The following is a 22,943-nucleotide window of genomic DNA, read 5'->3' on the forward strand; positions in this document are numbered from 1 at the left end:
GCATTTCATTTTTTATATTGTAAAAATGCTTTTTTTTCCTTCATCAGGCTAGCCTGATGAAGGAGCACGCATGCTCCGAACGCGAAGCACCGCCCGCCTCACCCCGCTCCCGGAAGTGAAGACGCAGGTCAGCACGGCGCTCCATGGAGGATCCATGACCGACATCCTGGCCGCCCGGAGGCTCTGAGGACCCTCGGCACCACCGGAACAGGTACCAGGACCCAGGTCACAGGACTCACATCCCAGGAACCCCCCCACTGGCCCGTGACACCCACATCCCCCGAGAGCACACGGATCAAACTACTTTACATGCTGGTTTTTAGCAACTCAAATGTGAGTGTTTTTATCGATTGTAATAAATATTTTTAACATACATGCTGCACTTAGAGGGCGCCATCCTTCTTTTTTTTTATTGTTCCAGAGCTTCTTCTAGCTTTTATAGACTGGCTGCCTTCCATTTATTCAGCATCATTTTATCCTTACATGGACTAATACCTGAACTTGTTGTGAAACATTAACTATCACCATCAAGTTCCCCCTCTCAGGAACCCCCAACCCACCCCCTTCCCCCCACCATTTTTAGTTATATGTACTCGGCTACTTCCATTGTGCGCCATATTAACCCCTTGATCGGGATTAGGCATTCAAGCTGTGAAAAAAAACTTTACATAAAGTTAGTACATGGGGCTAATATCCCAGTTAATATAAGTGGAGGTCCACCCTAAAATAAAAAATTACATTAACATTCTCAAAAAAATATATTCAAAAACATTTCACAAAAAACATTTTTTTTACTTACCGGAAACCCCTGTTGCTGGGCAGTCTTCCTAATCTGCCTCTTCCTATCCCGCAGCGCTTCCTCCTCTTTGGCGAGTGGCCCCGTTGTCTTCTGGGACCTGTGTGTGTACCAGAAAACAACAGGGCCATTCAGAAAGCGCTGCGCGACTCGAGCATGCGCAGTAGGAAATGGGCAGTGAAGCCGCAAGGCCCCACTACCTGTTTCCCTTAGTTAAGATGCCGGCACCCAATCTGATGGATGGACGAGGAGTAGATGGAGGTTGTTGGGATGAAGAAGACCTCATTTGGCCTGATTTGGTCAGGATACGTTGATCTTCGGGGATATTGGTGGTGATTGTAGGCGGTGCCATTATGAGGAATAATTCCTGTGACTGCCCCTCCCCCCCTCTGTATTGGGGTCTTGCTGTGGAGCACAGAAGTGATTTCTTCCATTTTCCGTCATCTGTCCTGTCCAGTGTTGTTGGGAGATGTCTGGATAGATCTGGAGCCGTATTCCATCTCAAGTGATGTTTCTGATGTTTCTCCCATTATCTCTTCTTTGACTAAAAAGTCATATAATGTCTCCAGGAGGTTTATCTGGAGGGGGTTTGGCTCTTAGTGCACGATGAATACGATCACAAATGAAGGATCGAGGGTCTTGTTCTGGTAACAGAGACTGGAATAATTTTGAGGAGTATGCGATTAAATCTGTGATCGATTCTGGGTCTCCTCTTATTCTAAGATTGCTCCTTCTGTTCCTGTTGTCTAAATCCTCTACAATGTGCTTGTAGCTGTGTAAAATCAGATGAAAGGGATTCATGTTCTCTAGAGAGATCATTAAAAGCGATCGATAATTCATCATACTTGTTTTCTAGCAAGTCTGTATGTGTGCCTATAGCTGCTGCCTCCTGAGATGAGGTACTTGTGGATCCATGCTGCCACGCTCCTGTGATCCGTGCTGCCACGCTCCTGTGATCCATGCTGCCACGCTCCTGTGATCTCTGCTGCCACGCTCCTGTGATCCATGCTGCCACACTCCTGTGATCCATGCTGCCACGCTCCTGTGATCTCTGCTGCCACGCTCCTGTGATCTCTGCTGCCACGCTCCTGTGATCCATGCTGCCACGCTCCTGTGATCTCTGCTGCCACGCTCCTGTGATCCATGCTGCCACGCTCCTGTGATCCATGCTGCCACGCTCCTGTGATCTCTGCTGCCACGCTCCTGTGATCCATGCTGCCACGCTCCTGTGATCTCTGCTGCCACGCTCCTGTGATCCATGCTGCCACGCTCCTGTGATCTCTGCTGCCACGCTCCTGTGATCCATGCTGCCACGCTCCTGTGATCTCTGCTGCCACGCTCCTGTGATCCATGCTGCCACGCTCCTGTGATCTCTGCTGCCACGCTCCTGTGATCCATGCTGCCACGCTCCTGTGATCTCTGCTGCCACGCTCCTGTGATCCGTGCTGCCACGCTCCTGTGATCTCTGCTGCCACGCTCCTGTGATCCATGCTGCCACGCTCCTGTGATCTCTGCTGCCACGCTCCTGTGATCCATGCTGCCACGCTCCTGTGATCTCTGCTGCCACGCTCCTGTGATCCATGCTGCCACGCTCCTGTGATCTCTGCTGCCACGCTCCTGTGATCCGTGCTGCCACGCTCCTGTGATCTCTGCTGCCACGCTCCTGTGATCCATGCTGCCACGCTCCTGTGATCTCTGCTGCCACGCTCCTGTGATCCGTGCTGCCACGCTCCTGCGATCAGTGCTGCCACGCTCCTGCGATCAGTGCTGCCACGCTCCTGCGATCAGTGCTGCCACGCTCCTGCGATCAGTGCTGCCACGCTCCTGTGATCCGTGCTGCCACGCTCCTGTGATCCATGCTGCCACGCTCCTGCGATCAGTGCTGCCACGCTCCTGCGATCAGTGCTGCCACGCTCCTGTGATCTATGAAGATAGTGTGAGAAACTTCTGGCGGCCCCCACATCTTCTCTTCCTTGAATTCGGCATGTGCAGGTACTTATTTATGTGCAGGGGTGTTTCTTTCCTGGGCTAATGGCAGCAGTTTATGTCCCCTTTTTCTTGGCTGAGAGCCCTGTGAAGACCGAAGCTCTCATTAGAAGCAGCCGCTCCATCCCATGCCACGCATGCGCCCTAAGATATTGCATTTTTTTCAAAATTGTCGCTCTACTTTTGTTTATAGCGCAGAAAATAATAACCGCAGAGATGATCAAATACCACCAAAAGAAAGATCTATTTGTGGGGAAAAAGAGGACATAAATTTTGTTTGGATACAACATCGCATGACCGCAAATTTGTCAGTTAAATTGACATAGTGCTGTATCGCAAAAATGGCCTGGTCAGGAAGGGGGTAAATTCTTCCAGGGCTGAAGTGGTTAAGGATAAAAGTTTGTCGCCATTCCACAAGCAGGCGCAATTTTGAAGCGTGACATGTTGGGTATCAATTTACTCGACGTAACCTCATCTTTCACAATTTAAGAAAAAATTGGACTAACTTTACTGTCTTATTTTTTCCCAAAAAAAGTGCGCTTGTAAGACCGCTGCACAAATATGGTGTGACATAAATTATTGCAACGCCATTTTATGCTCTAGGGAGTTAGAAAAAAAAGTATATATATATATATAATGTTTGGGGGTTCTAAGTAATTTTCTAGCAAAAAAAAATATTTTAACCTGTAAACACCGAGTCTGAAAAATAGGCGTGGTCTTAAAGTGGTTAAAAGACATAATAATATAATATACATAATAAGAAGCTCTTTCCAGCAACTACTGGTCTGAACTGATTGTGGATCACATCCCTGATACAAAGAGTATAAGAGGTTCCTCAGGTTGGGACTTAAAACGGGCCACAAACAGATTTGTAGAAAAAGTATATAAATTTATTTTGATGCCAATCACAACGTAGAAATGGGAATAAAAGCAACAAACACACATATATTGGCAACAGAAATGGAAACGGCTGCGGAGAAAGCCCAGAACTTGTCAGACAGACGGAACATCCAACGCGTTTCGAAGAAACAAAATGCAGATCTTCTTCAGGGAGAAAGGGCTTGCGGGTTCCAAATCTGTAGCTTATATCTATGATAGCAGAATACAAATCATCAGAGGTATAAATGGACGCACAATATGCATAAAAATATATACAGACATACAAAGCGATAGCAATAAAAACACAGCTGAGCCGTACGGACCCCGAATGTTAATGCTCCACCCATACAGGAAGAAATCATAACTCAAAAATGAAGAGAGCGCTATGTCCGTCAGAGCCCCACACAGCCATCAGACCAGGGAGATGAGGACAGCCAATGATCCACATAGGACCAAGTAGTCCCTCTACACAGTTCATGGTATATCTATAAATAAATCGATCAACCAATCAGTTTGGACAGAGTATCCAGAACTATTTGTACACAAAGTAATGTTCATAAATAAACAGACACTAGAAATCCAACAACCACAAACACATACCGATATTGATCGTGAATTTAGAGGAGAAATATAACACTTCTTCCCCTAAACACGCCTCCGATTGATAGGTGGGGGGTGGAGTCTGAGTCTTGAATCCAACCGTTCAGATCATCATAGGTTAGAAATGGTCATACAAGTCAGTCTGATAGCTGGACGGGACTTACTGATCTACAAAGTAGCCACAGAGGAAGATTGTTAGCGAGATATATTGTGCCCTACAAGTTGAATAAATGAAAATGGCAAGCCAAGTCACCTAAACCTCCCAATGAGCTTCCCTTATGGCTGGGATGGAGTCGTGTGTCTGCCAGGTGGGACGGGGCTAACTGGAGGAACTAAGCTCTGTATATATGGGGTGAAAGGTAATAAATAATTGCAGACACCTGGGTCATAATTACCTGACCCCATAACGTCTGCACTACCCAGACCAGACACTCCAGGTACACCTCATATGTAGATTAGCACACTCTGAACGACGTCTCCCTCTGACGTCATCAAATGGGGTGTTCCTTGTATGTAGATTAGCAAACTGAACGGCGTCTCCCTCTGACGTCATCAAATGGGGTGTTCCTTGTATGTAGATTAGCAAACTCTGAACGGCGTCTCCCTCTGATGTCATCAAATGGGGTGTTCCTTGTATGTAGATTAGCACACTCTGAATGGCGCCTCACTCTGACGTCATCAAATGGGGTGTTCCTTGTATGTAGATTAGCACACTCTGAATGGCGCCTCACTCTGACATCATCAAATGGGGTGTTCCTTGTATGTAGATTAGCACACTCTGAATGGCGCCTCACTCTGACGTCATCAAATGGGGTGTTCCTTGTATGTAGATTAGCACACTCTGAATGGCACCTCACTCTGACGTCATCAAATGGGGTGTTCCTTGTATGTAGATTAGCACACTCTGAATGGCGCCTCACTCTGACATCATCAAATGGGGTGTTCCTTGTATGTAGATTAGCACACTCTGAATGGCGCCTCACTCTGACGTCATCAAATGGGGTGTTCCTTGTATGTAGATTAGCACACTCTGAATGGCGCCTCACTCTGACGTCATCAAATGGGGTGTTCCTTGTATGTAGATTAGCACACTCTGAATGGCGCCTCACTCTGACGTCATCAAATGGGGTGTTCCTTGTATGTAGATTAGCACACTCTGAATGGCATCTCCCTCTGACGTCATCAAATGGAGCCAGAATGAGTGCCAGATCACATGCTAAATCTTCGGATATGAAATGGACTATAATTTGTATACAAGGGGCGCTATAGCAACCAGAGGAAATGTGACGTGATCACATGGCGCCATGCAGTACGATGGCGTGACGTCACACGCCCTCCGCTGTGGAATACACTGGTAGTTTGTGTCTTAGATGGCTCCATAACAACCAGTGGAACCAGACGTGATGTCATGACATGGCGCTGCCCGGTAAGACGGCCCAACACCATATGTCCTCCACCACCAAGTGAGCTGGCAAACTGAGCATTACACAGCACCATAACAACCAAGAGAATCCAAAGACATAACAACGAAAAACGAACAGATAAGTATAGGCACCCAGAACAGAATCTCAAGGTTGCAGAGATTGACTCAGACATATATAATCAGGTCAAGGCTGGTCAATCTCCTACCAGTGGTGTGCGCAGCTGTGACGGAACCAAAAATACTGAGAAGCAAAAGAAAAATGGAAAAAAGAGAAAAGAAAAATAAATTCAGGAGGACGTGACATCATCCCTAACATTAGAGTCAAAAAGAAACTGTGGACCATAAATCTAGACAGCCAATAAAGTGGGTAACACTCTATCCCATACATGAACACAATATATATGAGCATGCTGGGTACAGGCATTCTACACAGGTATATAGGTATATATTAATCAAACACTTGAGCAAGACAAACTCGGGACACAATGCATGGAATCAGGATCAAACCCAAAGCAACATGCCGGCACGATTTGTCAGACATATGACACGGGTAGTTAGGACCCTGGAATGTGAGGATCATTGATGGAGGTGGGGAGGGAAGGCTCATTGATGGAGGTGGGGAGGGAAGGCTCATTGATGGAGGTGGGGAGGGAAGGCTCATTGATGGAGGTGGGGAGGGAAGGCTCATTGATGGAGGTGGGGAGGGAAGGCTCATTGATAGAGGTGGGGAGGGAAGGCTCATTGATGGAGGCGGGGAGGGAAGGCTCATTGATGGAGGCGGGGAGGGAAGGATCATTGATGGAGGTGGGGAGGGAAGGCTCATTGATGGAGGCGGGGAGGGAAGGCTCATTGATGGAGGCGGGGAGGGAAGGATCATTGATGGATGTGGGGGGGGAAGTCTCATTGATGAAGGTGGGGGAGGGGAGTCTCATTGATGGAGGTGGGGGAGGGAAGTCTCATTGATGGAGGTGGAGAGGGAAGGCTCATTGATGGAGGTGGGGGAGGGAAGTCTCATTGATGGAGGTGGGGGAGGGAAGTCTCATTGATGGAGGTGGGGAGGGAAGTCTCATTGATGGAGGTGGGGGGGAGGCTCGTTGATGGAGGTGGGGGGGAGGCTCGTTGATGGAGGTGGGGGGAGGCTCATTGATGGAGGTGGGGAGGGAAGGCTCATTGATGGAGGTGGGGAGAGGAGGCTCATTGATAGAGGTGGGAGGGCTGAGTGATGAAGGTGGGGGGAGGGAAGGCTCATTGATGGAGGGGGGAGGGAAGGCACATTGATGGAGGTGGGGAGGGAAGGCTCATTGATGGAGGTGGGGAGAGGAGGCTCATTGATAGAGGTGGGAGGGCTGAGTGATGAAGGTGGGGGGAGGGAAGGCTCATTGATGGAGGGGGGAGGGAAGGCACATTGATGGAGGTGGGGAGGGAAGGCTCATTGATAGAGGTGGGAGGGCTGAGTGATGAAGGTGGGGGGAGGGAAGGCTCATTGATGGAGGGGGGAGGGAAGGCACATTGATGGAGGTGGGGAGGGAAGGCTCATTGATGGAGGTGGGGAGGGAAGGCTCATTGATGGAGGTGGGGAGGGGAGGCTCATTGATGGAGGTGGGGAGGGAAGGCTCATTGATGGAGGTGGGGGAGGGGAGGCTCATTGATGGAGGTGGGGAGGGGAGGCTCATTGATGGAGGTGGGGAGGGAAGGCTCATTGATGGAGGTGGGGATGGAAGTCTCATTAATGGAGGTGGGGAGGGGAGGCTCATTGATGGGGGTGGGAGGGGGAAGGCTCGTTGATGGAGGGGGGGGCTTTCCCATTTAATCTGATTCAATAAAGTAGCTATCGGAGGTCGCCTTGCTGGTGAAGGAAATGCTGGTTCTGATAGAAAGGTGTCAGAACACACAGAGCATCGCAGGTTGTTGTGTATGGGGCTGTGTAACGGTAGACAGATCAGGTACCTACAATGAGCATGTGAGCATCATAACTGGAACACGGAGCAATGGAAGGTGGCCTAGTCTGATAAATTCAGAAATGGTTTTAGGGGAAAAAAAAAGTAGGAGGTGTTGACTTGGCCTTCAAATTCTTCAGATCTCCATTTGATCGATCATCTGCGGGATGTGCTGGAAAAACAAGTTCGATCCAGGGAGGCCCCATCCCTCGACTACAGGACTTAAAGGATCTGCTAGTGATGGCTTGGTGCCAGATACCACAGTGTACCTTCAGAGGTGTAGTGGGGTCCATGCCTCAACAGTTCAGGAAAGGGAGACTGACTCAGTATTAGATGGGTGGTCAAAATGTTTTGGCTGATCGGTGTATATACTAAAAGATCACTTTGATATAAATAATCTTATCAATGTGTATTATTGATCGCCGAGTACAGATTATATTTCTTTAATAAGAGCCCCTCCTCCCATCACACAATGGTTTGATTTATGTCTTCTCCACACAAGTCTATGAATTGGCAGATCCACTGAAAACAACGCACTCCACATGTGGCTGATATCACAGCATTGGTAAGCAGGGATCAGAGTAAGATTACTGAGCCGCTGAGAGCTCCCCTAGTGGCTAATCTACAGATCTCAATATTTCATACAATACCAAAAATGAGGAAGAGAATAAAATGTGAGTCAGATACAAATCACTTTATTATAATAAAAGCCCAGAAAACATATTTACAGAAAATACTTTATATATTAGAGGAGCACACAGAACACATTGGCGAGCATGAACCATGGCAGATGACATGGCACGTTACTTGACACTCCATGAGAATAAGAAAATTTGCCTTTATTTGTGAAGGATGTAATCACAAAACCATATCACAGCAGAACGGACAGAAGAGCTGACGCGTTTCACATTATCAAACAGTGCTTAATCATAGCTCATATTCTCATCCCTATATGCATTGCCAGCACCTGTGGCTTCAAATCTAGAGGAGAGGATCTTTCCTGTCTGACCTACCTGGAACGGTGATATCTTTTTCTCTATTTTTACTTCGCCCTCCATCCCTGGTCCAGATTACCTCAAAATTCATTAAATCAGTTTTCTATTCATTGTTACCACTGATTGGCTCCTTGTGCTGTTTCATACCCCCCAGTCTAAGCTCTGCTGTACAGGGACTATGAGAGGCTGATATCAGGTCACATTCAATTATTTACACTGCTTGGATTTAATAAATACATTTATTGATGATTAATTTTGTGTCTTTTAAATCTTCCTGGATCATTTTCCCACCCGAACATGTTTTACACATTTTTTAGAACAGAGGATCTCAGCACAGGAGGGATAGTTAGTGGGTCAGTGTTAGAGGTCAGTGTTAGGGGTCAGTGTCAGGGATACAGGGTTAGTGTTAGAGGTCAGTGTTAGGGGTCAGTGTTAGGTTTAGAGGGAGGTATAATCTGTGTTCTCTGTAATCCTGATTTTAATCTGGTTCTTATTACAGCTGGTTGGGGATAGAAGGTCAGCCTGTCTTATAGATTATGCTGCCTGTCTGACCTCCATTCTTTTACCTATGAAGTTGGTTCTTCACTTTGGTCACCTTCCAGAACATCAGCTGACCCCAGTGGGGGAACCTTGGAAGCTCTGAGTATTAAACTCCACAGCTCCATGGAGGGTTCCTGGTAAAGGTTCTATGGTTCAGAAAATACACCCCCCTCTGACCCACCTATCGGAGACCTTGTCCTGGGGACCTCCAATAGCAGAATGCAGAACTTAGGGCTGAGAAAACCTCAGAGGAGGAAAATGTCTGTGTTACCCCACAGCAACCAGATTCCAGCTTCCAGCAGGGAACACAAGAGTAGAAAATATCCAATGTATGGACAACACAACATAGCTCTGCTGCTGGAGTGAAAATAAGGCAAATGTTGGGTCCAAAGGGAGATGACAGTCCCCACTCAGACAATGCTTACCCAATCAGATAATAGGAAGATATGAGTCCCTCCTCCGTTCTCCTCCTCATTTGGTCAGATGACCACCATTAATAGAAAGATATGAGTCCCTCCTCGGATCTCCTCCTCATATGGTCAGATGACCACCATTAATAAGAAGATATGAGTTCCTCCTCAGATCTCCTCCTCACACCAGTGGCAGTGTGAAGGATTCCTCTGCAGTCTGATAATTATAAAACACCTCCAATTTGATTGTACAGTCTGAGTCCTCCGGTGTGAAGGTGACGGTGGATGTACAGTTGGTGCCGTCCTGACTGTTCTCTATTTCTCCATCAATAGGAAACATTCCTGTAGACCAGGTGAACTCCGCATTGTCTGCCTGACATTCTTCAATGTGCGCTACAAGAGTCACCTCCTCACCCACCCGGGGGCGCTCCGTCACACATTTAATCTCCCGTATTTGGAACTTCTTCTCCGGTCCTGTGGAGGGAAGAACATTGTTATTATTGGCGAGCCAGCCATGACCTGTCTGATGTCAGATACCATACTCATCTTCTCTTCAACCCCTCCTCCCCCACCACACATACTCACCTTTACTTCAAGTGGTTGTAAAGGCAGAAGTTTTTTTTTTACACCTTAATATATTCTCTGCAGTGGAGCCCCCTCCAGCCCCCCCTTTATAATTATCTAAGCTCCATCTCCATCCAGCGATGTGCACAAAAGCAAATGCTCTCTCCAGTCTCCCCCTCCTCATTGGTCTTCAGCTCCTGCTGCTGGCAATCACAGCTAGTGAGGAGGGAGCAGGGGGGACTCCTGAAGAGGAGGATCTGGGCTTCTCTGTGCAAACCATCACAGGGCCGGTAAGTATTGCATGTATGTTATTTATAAAAAAAAATATGTTTGCAATCACTTTCACTCCCCACCAGGGTCTGCAGAATGTACCTGTACTTCCTGGTATGGAGGAGCATGTGACTCACGCCATGTGGCTGTGCCTGGCCAATCACCAAGTACCAGAGCTGTCACACGGGGAGAGTGTATATTACGACGTGAAGGACTTGGAGCTTATGTGGGTTCTCCTGCTGCTGGCAGTTGAGTGGGGTGGCAAGGGAGGGGAGAGGAGGGAAGGCAAGAAGGAGCTTGTGACGGAACCATCCAGCACCCCGCTTTGGTGCTTCCGGCAGTATACCGCTTTCACCAGTCTGGACATAGGAACCAGATATTATAGCTGAGCATACAAGACTAGCCGGCAATAGCTTGTATGAGAACTGGAACGGTTTATTGAAAACTCACACAGAATGTATAGTACAACATATATTAGGCGACGCTGATCACATTATCATATACAAAGGGACTGTATACAGGAATAAAATTAACATAACTAAGGAACAACCAACACAAACAGTATACTACTTCCCCACGAGCAACTAATAGCTGACAGTTGTTTCATTAACATGAGCTAATAATTAGTCACTTAAACCAGCCTAGGTGACCAGACCATTTGACACCTACAACTCCGAATAAAAAGTACTGCACAATATACATTATTAGTATAAAACACATCTCACAAAAATTAAAGTGTTCACAAAATTAATCTCACCTCCAAGAGATGTTCAGACTGACAGAAACAATAGATGTCCCAATTAACAATGGGAGAGACATACTTATCACAATAACATCTTAACCGCTTCCCGACCGGCGCACGCCGATGTACGTCGACAGAATGGCACGGCTGGGCAAATTGGCTTACAGGTACATCCATTTGAATTTCCCGCTGTGCCATTGCGTGCGCGCCGCCGGCCGGGAGCTCCGTGAGTCGGGTCGCAGGTCCCGCGGACTCGATCGCCATGGGGATACCCGCGATCGCCTCGCGGAGAGGACGAACGGGGAGATGCTGATGTAAACCCATCTCCCCAATCTGCCTAGTGACAAGTGTCACTGATTTCTGCTCCCTGTCATCGGGAACAGAGATCAGTGACGTGTCACAGCTAGCCCATCCCCCCTACAGTTAGAAATCATTCCCTAGTACTGATTAAACCCCTCCCCGCCCCCTAGTGGTTAACCCTTTCACTGCCAGTGTCATTTATACAGGAATCAATGCATTTTTATAGCACTGATCGCTGTATAAATGACAATGGTCCCAAAAATGTGTCAAAAATGTCCGACATGTCCACCATAACGTCGCAGTCAAGATAAAAATCGCTGATCGCCGCCATTAATAGTAAAAAAAAAAAATTATTAATAAAAATGCCATAAAACTATCCCCTATTTTGTAAATGCTATAACTTTTGCGCAAACCAATCAATAAACACTTATTGCAATTTTTTTTACCAAAAATATGTAGAAGAATACGTATTGGCCTAAACTGAGGAAAAAAAATGCTTTTTTATATATTCTTGGGGGGATATTTATTATAGCAAAATGTAAAAAATAATGCGTTTTTTTCAAAATTGTTGCTCTTATTTTGTTTATAGCGCAAAAAATAAAAATCGCAGAGGTGATCAAATACCACCAAAAGAAAGCTCTATTTGTGGGAAAAAAAGGACGTCAATTCTGTTTGGGAGGCACGTTGCACGACCGCGCAATTGTTAGTTAAAGCGATGCAGTGCTGAATCGCAAAAAGTGCTCTGGTCAGGAAGGGGGTAAATTCTTCTGGGGCTGAAGTGGTTAATAAGCAGACAATAGCAGGAGACCCCCAGCACCAGGTGGCTTGATGATGATATCAACATCTGCTATGAGTCTCACAGTGTGGAGCAGTCATTGTTGGTAATGGGGCATTTAGGCCCTAAACATGGACCCGGGCCTAGATTCCCAAAGTCTGTGTGTTCTGGGGAGACATTGACTTCAGAAACAAGACCACTGCAAGAGTCCCCCAGCATACACCTCTCAAAGAGCAGTGTTCCCTTAAATACCAGGGCCCATAGTAGGCAAGAGGCCACCCTTCAGTCCCCTCCAAGCCCCTGTCCCGGGTGAGTGTCACAGGGCTCACTTTAAGGAACAATCCCCATATTTTCAGACACAGGGCGGGGACATTGTCGACTTTGTGAAGGTTTATTAACCACTTGTCCGGGATCTTTAAAGGAAAATTCTGGTTTGGAAATATAACCCTATAAAAGACAAACTGTCCCACAGAATATAATGTACACATCGCTGAAGTCTGATCACATGACTGCCTACCTTTGTGGACGAGTGTCATGTGACCAGAGTGGGAGGAGCCAGGGGGATTAATGGGTCTCTGAGACGCACGTTGCATTTCACAAATCCAGAAATGTGCAAATTAGGGAATATTAAACCTTTACATGGACACATCCCTCCATTGTGTGTACAGTCACCATGTGGTCCTCAGAAGGTCAGCATTTCATATCGGACAGAGCAGAATCCAGCATTACCGGGACAGACAATGGGAGGAAAAGTCTTACTGACCCGAGTCCTGGAATGTGAAAACTGCAATAATAATCTTCTTTTTGGATAAAGTTGGGTAAAAAAGTTTGTCAGATAAAATGTTTATTGGTAAAACAAAAAGTAAACCCAAAAAGTATTCCCAGAGCATTCTGTGTTATCTAATGAGAGCTCAGCTGTTAATGTCTCTCAGATACGCTCTCTTCGGTTTAAACCTCAGGTGAAGACTTATGGAAGCAGGGAAGACGTACAATCACAGCTCTGGAGGGGGAGGAGTCGCAGCCAGTGGCGTCACTAGGGCTGGTGTCACCTGGTGCAGTAAAACATGGTGTCACCCCAACCCCCCCCCCCGGCACTGAGCAGGCTAGTGCTTCGGCACGGCTTTCCCCCTTAACCTGCCACAATGGATGGAGCCGGGATGGGATTGGGGGGCTGGATGGAGCCGGAATGGGATTGGGGTGGTGAATGGAGCCAGAATGGGTTTGGGGGAATGGATGGAGCCGGAATGGGATGGGGGGATGGATGGAGCCAGGATGGGATCAGAGGATGGATGGATCCGGAATGGGATCAGGGGAATGGATGGAGCTGGAATGGGATTGGGCTGGTAGATGGAGTTGGGATGGGATTGAGGGGAATGGATGGAGCTGGAATGGGATCGGGGGAATGGATGGAGCCAGAATGGGATCAGGGGAATGGATGGAGCCGGAATGGGATTGGGGTGGTAGATGGAGTTGGGATGGGATTGAGGGGAATGGATGGAGCTGGAATGGGATTGGGGTGGGGGTGGTGGATGGAGCCCGGATGGGATTGCTGGATGGCTGGAGCAGGGATGGATGGAGCCAAGATGGGATTGGGGTGGTGGATGGAGCCGGGATGGGATCGGGGTGGTGGATGGAGCCGAGATGGGATTGGGGTGGTGGATGGAGCCAGGATGGGATCGGGGATGCATGGAGACAGGATGGGATCGGGGTGGTGGATGGAGCCAGGATGGGATTGGGGTGGTGGATGAAGCCGAGATGGGATCGTGATTGGGGCGGTGGATTGAGCCGAGATGGGATCGGGGTGGTGGATGGAGCCAGGATGTAATCGGGGTGGTGGATGGTGCCAGGATGGGATTGGCATGGTGGATGGAGCATAGATGGGATCGGGGCGGTGGATGGAGCCGAGATGGGATCGTGATCGGGGCGGTGGATGGAGCCGAGATGGGATTGGGGTGGTGGATGGAGCCAGGATGTGATTGGGGTGGTGGATAAAGCGAGGATGGGATTGGGGTGGTGGATGGAGCCGAGATGGGATCGGGGCGGTGGATGGAGCTGAGATGGGATCGTGATCGGGGCGGTGGATGGAGCCGAGATGGGATCGGGGTGGTGGATGGAGCCAGGATGTGATCGGGGTGGTGGATGGAGCCAGGATGTGATCGGGGTGGTGGATGGAGCGAGGATGGGATTGGGGCGGTTCATTGAGCCAGGATGGGATCAGGGCGGTGGATGGAGCCAGGGTGGGATGGGAGGTGGATTGAGCAGGGATGGAATGGGGGGATGAATGGAGCCAGGATGGAATGGGGGGATGAATGGAGCTGGGATGGGATCAGGGGGATGGAGAGAGCCAGGATGGGATCAGGGGATGGACAGAGCTGGAATGGGATCTTTGATTTGAGGGGGGGGTCAAACTTCAAATCTGCCCCCTCCTTCTAGCACAAGTCCTCTCTAACCCAAAACAAAGCACCCTTCTACCACATATCCTCTAACCCCCACCCCCCTCCCTAAAATGTACTCCTGGCAGCATAAATGTTACCTACCCAGTCCCAGCCCCCCCTTCCCAATCACAATGTTCCACAAAATTCCTGTTATTACAGACCTCAGCCCCGGTGTCAGATTAGACGGCCCGTCAAAATGTGTAACGGAAGTGACGTTCCCTCGCCGCCATCTTGCTACACCCCGCACTCCTCCACAGTATGGATACAGTGAGAAGGCGGCAAGCGGACATCTTGTTACACCCACCTGAGTTTTGCATTGCACACTTATCTTTGGGAGCTTATATAGTGATCAACAGGATTTAGAACTCCAACGGACTGTTTAGATGTTGAATTTTAAAAGCAGCAGCAAGCCCGCTGATCTCACAGGTTTGCTAATTTGACAGAACACCTCTGCTCTTATAATTGAACATGGAAGTAGTCCGACGGATTTCTAAATCCTGTATATCACCATATAAGCTCAGTTTACTGCTAAAAATAAGTGTGTAATGCAAAACTCCAGTGGGTGTAACAAGATGTCAGCTTGCCCCCTTCTCGGTGTATCCTTACTGTGGAGGACTGCGGGGTGTAGCAAGATGGCGGCGACGGAACGTCACTTCCGTTACAAATTCTGACGGGTCGCCAAATCTGATGAAACACCAGCCCCTGGACAGATGGTTTAGCACGCTGTCCCTCCTCCTCCTCGGCTCTTCCTCCCGGTCCGTGTACTTGTCATGTCAGAGCCGAGGAGGAGGCAGCTATAGTCCAGTGTGCAGTCCTTGTAGCCGGCGGGGAGAGGAATGCGATTGCAGCATGTGGGATGGTCAGAACTCGGGCACCCTGTCTGTGTCTCTGCCTCGGTCACTCCTCACACATCACGTGAAGCTAAAGAAATCTCGGAAGGGAAGGAATAGGAGGGAGCCGTGGCGCTGGTGCCAGTCTGGGCTTGGTGTCACCCGGGTGTGGGCCACACCACCAGCACCCCCATAGTGATGCCACTGATCACAGCAATGGGGGGTTCAAAAAAAGGGGGCTACGGCTCTGGAGAGGGAGGAGTCACAGCTCTGGAAGGGGGGAGGAGTCACAGCTCTGGAAGGGGGAGGAGTCACAGCCCTGGAAGGGGGAGGAGTCACAGCTCTGGAAGGGGGAGGAGTCACGGCTCTGGAAGGGGGAGGAGTCACAGCCCTGGAAGGGGGTCACAGCTTTGGAAGGGGGAGGAGTCACAGCCCTGGAAGGAGGGAGGAGTCACAGCTCTGGAAGGGGGAGGAGTCACGGCTCTGGAAGGGGGAGGAGTCACAGCCCTGGAAGGGGGAGGAGTCACAGCCCTGGAAGGGGGAGGAGTCACAGCCCTGGAAGGGGGAGGAGTTACAGCTCTGGAAGGGGGAAGGTGTCACAGCTCTGGAAGGGGGAAGGAGTCACAGCTCTGGAAGGGGAGGAGGAGTCACAGCTCTGGAAGGGGAGGAGGAGTCACAGCTCTGTAGGGGAGGAGGAGTCACAGCTCTGTAGGGGAAGAGGAGTCACAGCTCTGTAGGGGAAGAGGAGTCACAGCTCTGGAAGGGGGGTGGAGGCACAGCTCTGGAAGGGGAGGTGGAGTCACAGCTCTGGAAGGGGAGGTGGAGTCACAGCTCTGGAAGGGGAGGTGGAGTCACAGCTCTGTAGGGGGGAGGAGTCACAGCTTTGGAAGGGGAAGGAGTCACAGCCCTGGAAGGGGGAGGAGTCACAGCTCTGGATGGGGGAAGGAGTCACAGCTTTGGAAGGAGGGAGGAGTCACAGTTCTGGAAGGGGAGGAGTCACAGCTCTGTAGGGGAGGAGGAGTCACAGCTCTGTAGGGGAGGAGGAGTCACAGCTCTGGAAGGGGGGAGCAGGCATAGCTCTGGAAGGGGAGGAGGAGTCACAGCTCTGGAAGGAGGGAGGAGTCACAGCTCTGGAAGGGGGAGGAGGAGTCACAGCTCTGGAAGGGGAAGGAGTCACAGCTCTGGAAGGGGAAGGAGTCACAGCTCTGGAGGGGGGAGGAGTCACAGCTCTGGAAGAGGGAGGAGTCACAGCTTTGAAAGGAGGGAGGAGTCACAGTTCTGGAAGGGAAGGAGTCACAGCTCTGAAAGAGGAGGAGTCACAGCTCTGGAAGGGGAGGAGTCACAGCTCTGGAAGGGGAGGAGTCACAGCTCTGGAAGGGGGGAGGAGGCATAGCTCTGGAAGGGGAGGAGGAGTCACAGCTCTGAAGGGGAGGAGTCACAGCTCTGGAAGGGGGGAGGAGGCATAGCTCTGGAAGGGGAGGAGGAGTCACAGCTTTGGAAGGGGGGAGGAGGAGTCACAGCTCTGGAAGAGGGGAGGAGGAGTCACAGCTCTGGAAGAGGGGAGGAGGAGTCACAGCTCTGGAAGAGGGGAGGAGGAGTCACAGCTCTGGAAGGGGGAGTTGGAGGAGGCACAGCTCTGGAAGTGAGGGGGAGGAGGAACAGCTCTGGAAGGGGGAGGAGTCACAGCTCTGGAAGGGGAGGAGGCACAGCTCTGGACAGGGGGGAGGAGGCACAGCTCTGGAAGGGGGAGGAGTCACAGCTCTGGAGGGGGAGGAGGCACAGCTCTGGAATGGGGAGGAGTGACAGCTCTGGAGGAGGGAGGAAGAGTCACAGCTCTAGAGGGGGGAGACACAGCTCTGGAATGGGGGAGGAGTCACAGCTCTGGAAGAGGGAGGAGGAGTCACAGCCCTGGAGGAGGGAGGAGGGGTCACAGCTCTGGAGGAGGGGTCACAGCTCTGGAAGGGGGGAGGAGTCACAGCTCTGGAGGAGGAGGCACAGCTCTGGAAGGGGGGAGGAGGCACAGGTCTAGAAGGGAGCAGTCACAGCTCTGGAGGAGGGAGGAGGGGTCACAGCTCTGGAGGAGGGAGGAAGGGTCACAGCTCTGGAAGGGGGGAGGAGTCACAGCTCTGGAGGAGGAGGCACAGCTCTGGAAGGGGGGAGGAGGCACAGCTCTGGGGGAGGAGGCACAGCTCTGATGGGGGAAAAGGCACAGCTCTGGACAGGTGGGAGGAGGCACAGCTCTGGAGGAGGGAGGAGGAGGCACAGCTCTAGAAGGGGGGAGGAGGAGGCACAGCTCTGGAAGGGGGGAGGAGGAGGCACAGCTCTGGAAGGGGGGAGGAGGAGGCACAGCTCTGGAAGGGGGGAGGAGGAGGCACAGCTCTGGAAGGGGGGAGGAGGCACAGCTCTGGAAGGGAGGAGTCACAGCTCTGGAAGGGAGAAGTCACAGCTTTGAAGGGGAATGCATTACTGTAACACAATAGTGTGAAACGAATCCTTAGCTGGAGCTACTGAGCTCTGTGAACAATACAGGTTTTACAACAATAAAAGTGAAGGAAAATCTGTAAAAATAAAAACAAGCTGCACCGGCTGGTTGGATTTGTAATCTGTAAGATTTCATTTTTTTATTTAAAAAAGTGTTTACACAGTCATTCCAATGAGGTCCACCTGTCAGATTTCCAGGCAGATCTGATTGGAAGGTTCATTCATCACTTTATCCCTTTACACCCGCCTACCTCCAGGTCTGATGAGGATGGGGCTCCCACCTTTTCTTCAAGTCGGACCCAAACACTTTAGTCGCACACAGCAATTTCTTTTTTTATACATATATTTTGCTAATAAACAACATTTCTAACCATATGAAGTTAATAACAAGAGTCCCCCTTTACATCAGAGTCCACAGAGTTCCCCTTTTACATCTGAATCCGTAGAGTTCCCTTTCACTGTAAGGGGGGACTCTGATGTAAATGGGAACTCTGATGTAAAGGGTGCTCTGAGAACCCAGATTTACTTTAGTGTACTCACTCAGAGGCAGGAGAGAGAAGGGGGGAGACTTCAGTCATAGACAGGGATGGATGGTGAGCTCACTCACCCCTTGGCACCTCTCATCCAGATGTATCTGAGGCTGCTGGACTTCAAATTTCAGGCCCCAACTTTCATTTTCTGAGTCACAGCGCCGAGGATTGGAGTGTTGGAGAGGGGCAGACATAGAGGGGTGGGGCGGGAGGAAGAGGTGCAGATCGATCTCTCTCTCCTCTCCCGTCTGTGTGTTGGGGGAGAGGTTAGTGTTGGCTTTGGGCAGCATGAAAGCGAGTGTAATAGACAATCTCAGCTTAGACACCTGCAGCCAGCAACCCTGCTGGGAAGCCATAGTCTGGTCTGAATAATGTGTCCGGGTTTCAGGCAGTCTAAAACCCGGACACATGATTCCAAACCCAAACTGTCTGGGTGAATCCTGGACAGGGGGCAACCCTAGATGAGGACCGCTTAAATAACACGGAAGGTCTCTGTCCTCTTCCATTTGGGTGGAGCAGATCAGAGGTAGTCGGGTGTAAACGGACAGCGGCCGCCCATAGAGCAGAGTGCGGTCTGAGTCCTCTCTTCAGAGCGCACACAGACCTGTCATCACCCCGCTCTGCTCCAATCAGCTCACAGATCCTGTGCTGATCACAACGGAATACACCCCATGTGACGGGAGCCTTAGTCCTGACCTGAATCAATAAAGAAGAAAAATTATAAATCCATTCATTCACTTTTGTTCAAACTATTCTTACCGGTTTTTGTTTCTTCCGCCTTCCTAGAATCTCCTATAAAAGAAGAGAAATATTTATAATGAAGAGAAGACAAATCATTACACAGTGATGTCCTAACAATCAATAAATATCTATATATTGATAATTAGATCCATGACCATCAGAGACCCCAACAGCACAAAGCTCAAATCAGCCCCAAATAAATCCCATCCCCCACACTATTCTCAGTGTACACAGTGCTGCATCATGTATGGGGGAGGAGCAGGCCGGCCGCAGTCTGGGGACACAATGACATCACAGTGAGGTCCTGAACTCAAAGATGAAGATTTTCTGTTTTATAGGGAATGTCTAGAAATGGTAATTCTAAGCAATACCTTGAGAAATCTACCTTTTGTCTGAAATTCCTCTTGAAAATTTCTGTACACTTCCTGTGCTCAGGCACTCCTGATATCAAGTCACTTCCTGTGCTCAGGCACTCCTGATATCAAGTCACTTCCTGTGCTCAGGCACTCCTGATATCAAGTCACTTCCTGTGCTCAGGCACCCCTGATATCAAATCACTTCCTGTGCTCAGGCACCCCTGATATCAAGTCACTTCCTGTGCTCAGGCACTCCTGATATCAAGTCACTTCCGGTGCTCAGGCACTCCTGATATCAAGTCACTTCCTGTGCTCAGGCACTCCTGATATCAAGTCACTTCCTGTGCTCAGGCACTCTGGATATAAAGTCACTTCCTGTGCTCAGGCACTCTGGATATAAAGTCACTTCCTGTGCTCAGGCACTCTGGATATAAAGTCACTTCCTGTGCTCAGGCACTCTGGATATAAAGTCACTTCCTGTGCTCAGGCACTCTGGATATAAAGTCACTTCCTGTGCTCAGGCACTCTAGATATAAAGTCACTTCCTGTGCCCAGGCACTCCTGATATAAAGTCACTTCCTGTGCCCAGGCACACCTGATATCAAGTCACTTCCTGTGCTCAGACACTCCTGATATCAAGTCACTTCCTGTGCTCAGGCACTCCTGATATCAAGTCACTTCCTGTGCTCAGGCACTCCTGATATCAAATCACTTCCTGTGCTCAGGCACTCCTGATATCAAATCACTTCCTGTGCTCAGGCACACCTGATATCAAGTCACTTCCTGTGCTCAGACACTCCTGATATCAAGTCACTTCCTGTGCTCAGGCACTCCTGATATCAAGTCACTTCCTGTGCTCAGGCACTCCTGATATCAAGTCACTTCCTGTGCTCAGGCACTCCTGATATCAGGTCACTTCCTGTGCTCAGGCACTCCTGATATCAAGTCACTTCCTGTGCTCAGGCACTCCTGATATCAAATCACTTCCTGTGCTCAGACACTTCAGTTCCAAAGCTTCATAGTTGTATATCAGCAATGTGAGATCATCTAATGCAGTGGTTCTCAACCTCACTAGTGCCGTGACCCCTTAATAAAATTTTCCAAGTTGTGGGGACCCCTAACAGTAAAATTATTTTTGTAGCGTGGGTTGTCAGCACCCAAGGCAAGACAAGTAATTTGTGTCCCTAATCAACGGACATTTAGTGCTCCCTTAGTCCCTTCGGCTCATACAGTATTAAACCCCCTTATGGTACATTTTAGGATGTATCTCTCTCTTTGTTCTCCTTTCTTTCCCTTTTATCTCTCTCTATCCTAATTTCTTTTTTTTCCCCATCCCCCCCTCTAGCCATCTTTCTTGTTCTTTCTCTCCCTTTTTCTTTGTTCCTCCCCCTCTTTTCCTCTCCCTTCCATGTATTCTCTATTTGTATTCCTTCTCTTACTCCTTGGTGGGGGTGGGGGGATGGGATGAGTGGATTAGGTGCTCTTGATCGAGGTCATCTGCTGATCTGAGAACTGTAGTGGGGACTTTTAATGGCAACTATAATCACAGGTATTGTTACTCACTGTGTCTCCGACTTCACTGTGTCTCTGACTTTGCGGTGTCTCGTAGCAGTGACACCTATGCCGAAATCAGGAGATAGGGTCTCCTCCAGCCCCTCCCACTACACATTCCTCACCAGTCAGCTGACCTCTAGTCTCTGCCCCCCAGCCACGCCGTGAACTGAATGGGCGGCTGCTAGGAGGCTGAGTGGGCGGCCACGGGCTCCAGGGGCAGCCCTGCTGGGCGGCCGCAAAAAGGCAGGAAGAGTGGTGCGGGCTTCAACAACAGCCCAGGATTCAGTGACCCCTGGCAAATCATCATTCGACCCCCGAGGGGGTCCCGACCCCCAGGTTGAGAACCACTGATCTAAGGCGACTAATCTACTGCCTTTGGCTGCTGGTCTCACCAGATTTGGAGTGAGATTTGGTGATGTCATTACTATGCTGATCACTGTTCTTGCTGGAGGGGAAGCCGTAACTGTGGAGCATCACTGTAAGCATCTCCCGGCTTCTGCTCCATCCATTCTGTGCTTTGTGCTTCCCCACCTCTATCATTACCCCTCCAGGCATCAGATCTCCAGTCATTGGGGGACGAGAAGACGAAAAATCCCTGACTACAGCAAGTAAGCCCCCCCACATAGAGATAAAGTGCAGATCAAGGCATTGTAAATCTCTATTGGAGAAAAGATCATCTGTGGGGAGAAGAAAGACAATACTGATGACCTGTCATTGGTCCTCTGCTTACACAGTACAGGTCACCTTTCCCAATGACTATTATTTCCTCCTGTGATAAGCGTCACGGCCAGCACTATTCTCCTCCTCCTCCCATCTGCATTCCCTTCAACAGGAACATTCCGTTCAGCCAGACATTTGTGTTCATGAATCCTCCACCTAATCCCATTGGCTGAGGGTGATGGGATGTACATGGAGTGCCCCCTCTGGTCTGAGGGTGATGGGATGTACATGGAGCGCCCCCTCTGGTCTGAGGGTGATGGGATGTACATGGAGCGCCCCCTCTGGACTGAGGGTGATGGGATGTACATGGAGCGCCCCCTCTGGACTGAGGGTGATGGGATGTACATGGAGCGCCCCCTCTGGGATGAGGGTGATGGGATGTACATGGAGCGCCCCCTCTGGACTGAGGGTGATGGGATGTACATGGAGCGCCCCCTCTGGGATGAGGGTGATGGGATGTACATGGAGCGACCCCTCTGGTCTGAGGGTGATGGGATATACATGGAGCGCCCCCTCTGGGATGAGGGTGATGGGATGTACATGGAGTGCCCCCTCTGGCCTGAGGGTGATGGGATGTACATGGAGCGCCCCCTCTGGGATGAGGGTGATGGGATGTACATGGAGCGCCCCCTCTGGGCTGAGGGTGATGGGATGTACATGGAGCGCCCCCTCTGGGCTGAGGGTGATGGGATGTATATAGAGCGCCCCCTCTGGGCTGAGGGTGATGGGATGTACATGGAGCGCCCCCTCTGGTCTGAGGGTGATGGGATGTACATGGAGCGCCCTCTCTGGTCTGAGGGTGATGGGATGTACATGGAGCGCCCTCTCTGGTCTGAGGGTGATGGGATGTACATGGAGCGCCCCCTCTGGACTGAGGGTGATGGTATGTACAAGGAGCGCCCCCTCTGGGCTGAGGGTGATGGGATGTACATGGAGCGCCCCCTCTGGGCTCAGGGTGATGGGATGTACATGGAGCAAAAATTATATATAAAACAGCGCTCGCAAATGAATTCATGTAATATAGTGATCTTTAAAAAACCCTCTTGCAGCTGCAGGATAAAAGTGCTTACACTTTGATG

At 49.9% G+C, this 22,943-nt stretch overlaps 1 protein-coding gene across 1 annotated transcript in view; it reads right to left on the bottom strand.

Annotated features, from left to right (window-relative positions):
- Window positions 1-8,300: 8,300 nt before the first annotated feature.
- Window positions 8,301-22,943, bottom strand: part of LOC141111800 (hemicentin-1-like) — a 247,029-nt gene continuing 232,386 nt past the window's right edge. Inside the window, exons 11-12 of the mRNA XM_073603935.1 lie at window positions 19,253-19,285; window positions 8,301-10,040 (exon numbers count right to left, since the gene is read on the bottom strand). Of these exons, the coding sequence (XP_073460036.1) occupies window positions 9,748-10,040; window positions 19,253-19,285 (326 nt within the window). The 3' untranslated portion in view covers window positions 8,301-9,747. The remainder of the gene's footprint in view (window positions 10,041-19,252; window positions 19,286-22,943) is intronic.

This window comes from Aquarana catesbeiana, linkage group LG11 (genome assembly GCF_042186555.1).
Source record: "Aquarana catesbeiana isolate 2022-GZ linkage group LG11, ASM4218655v1, whole genome shotgun sequence".
Lineage (NCBI taxonomy): Eukaryota > Metazoa > Chordata > Amphibia > Anura > Ranidae > Aquarana > Aquarana catesbeiana.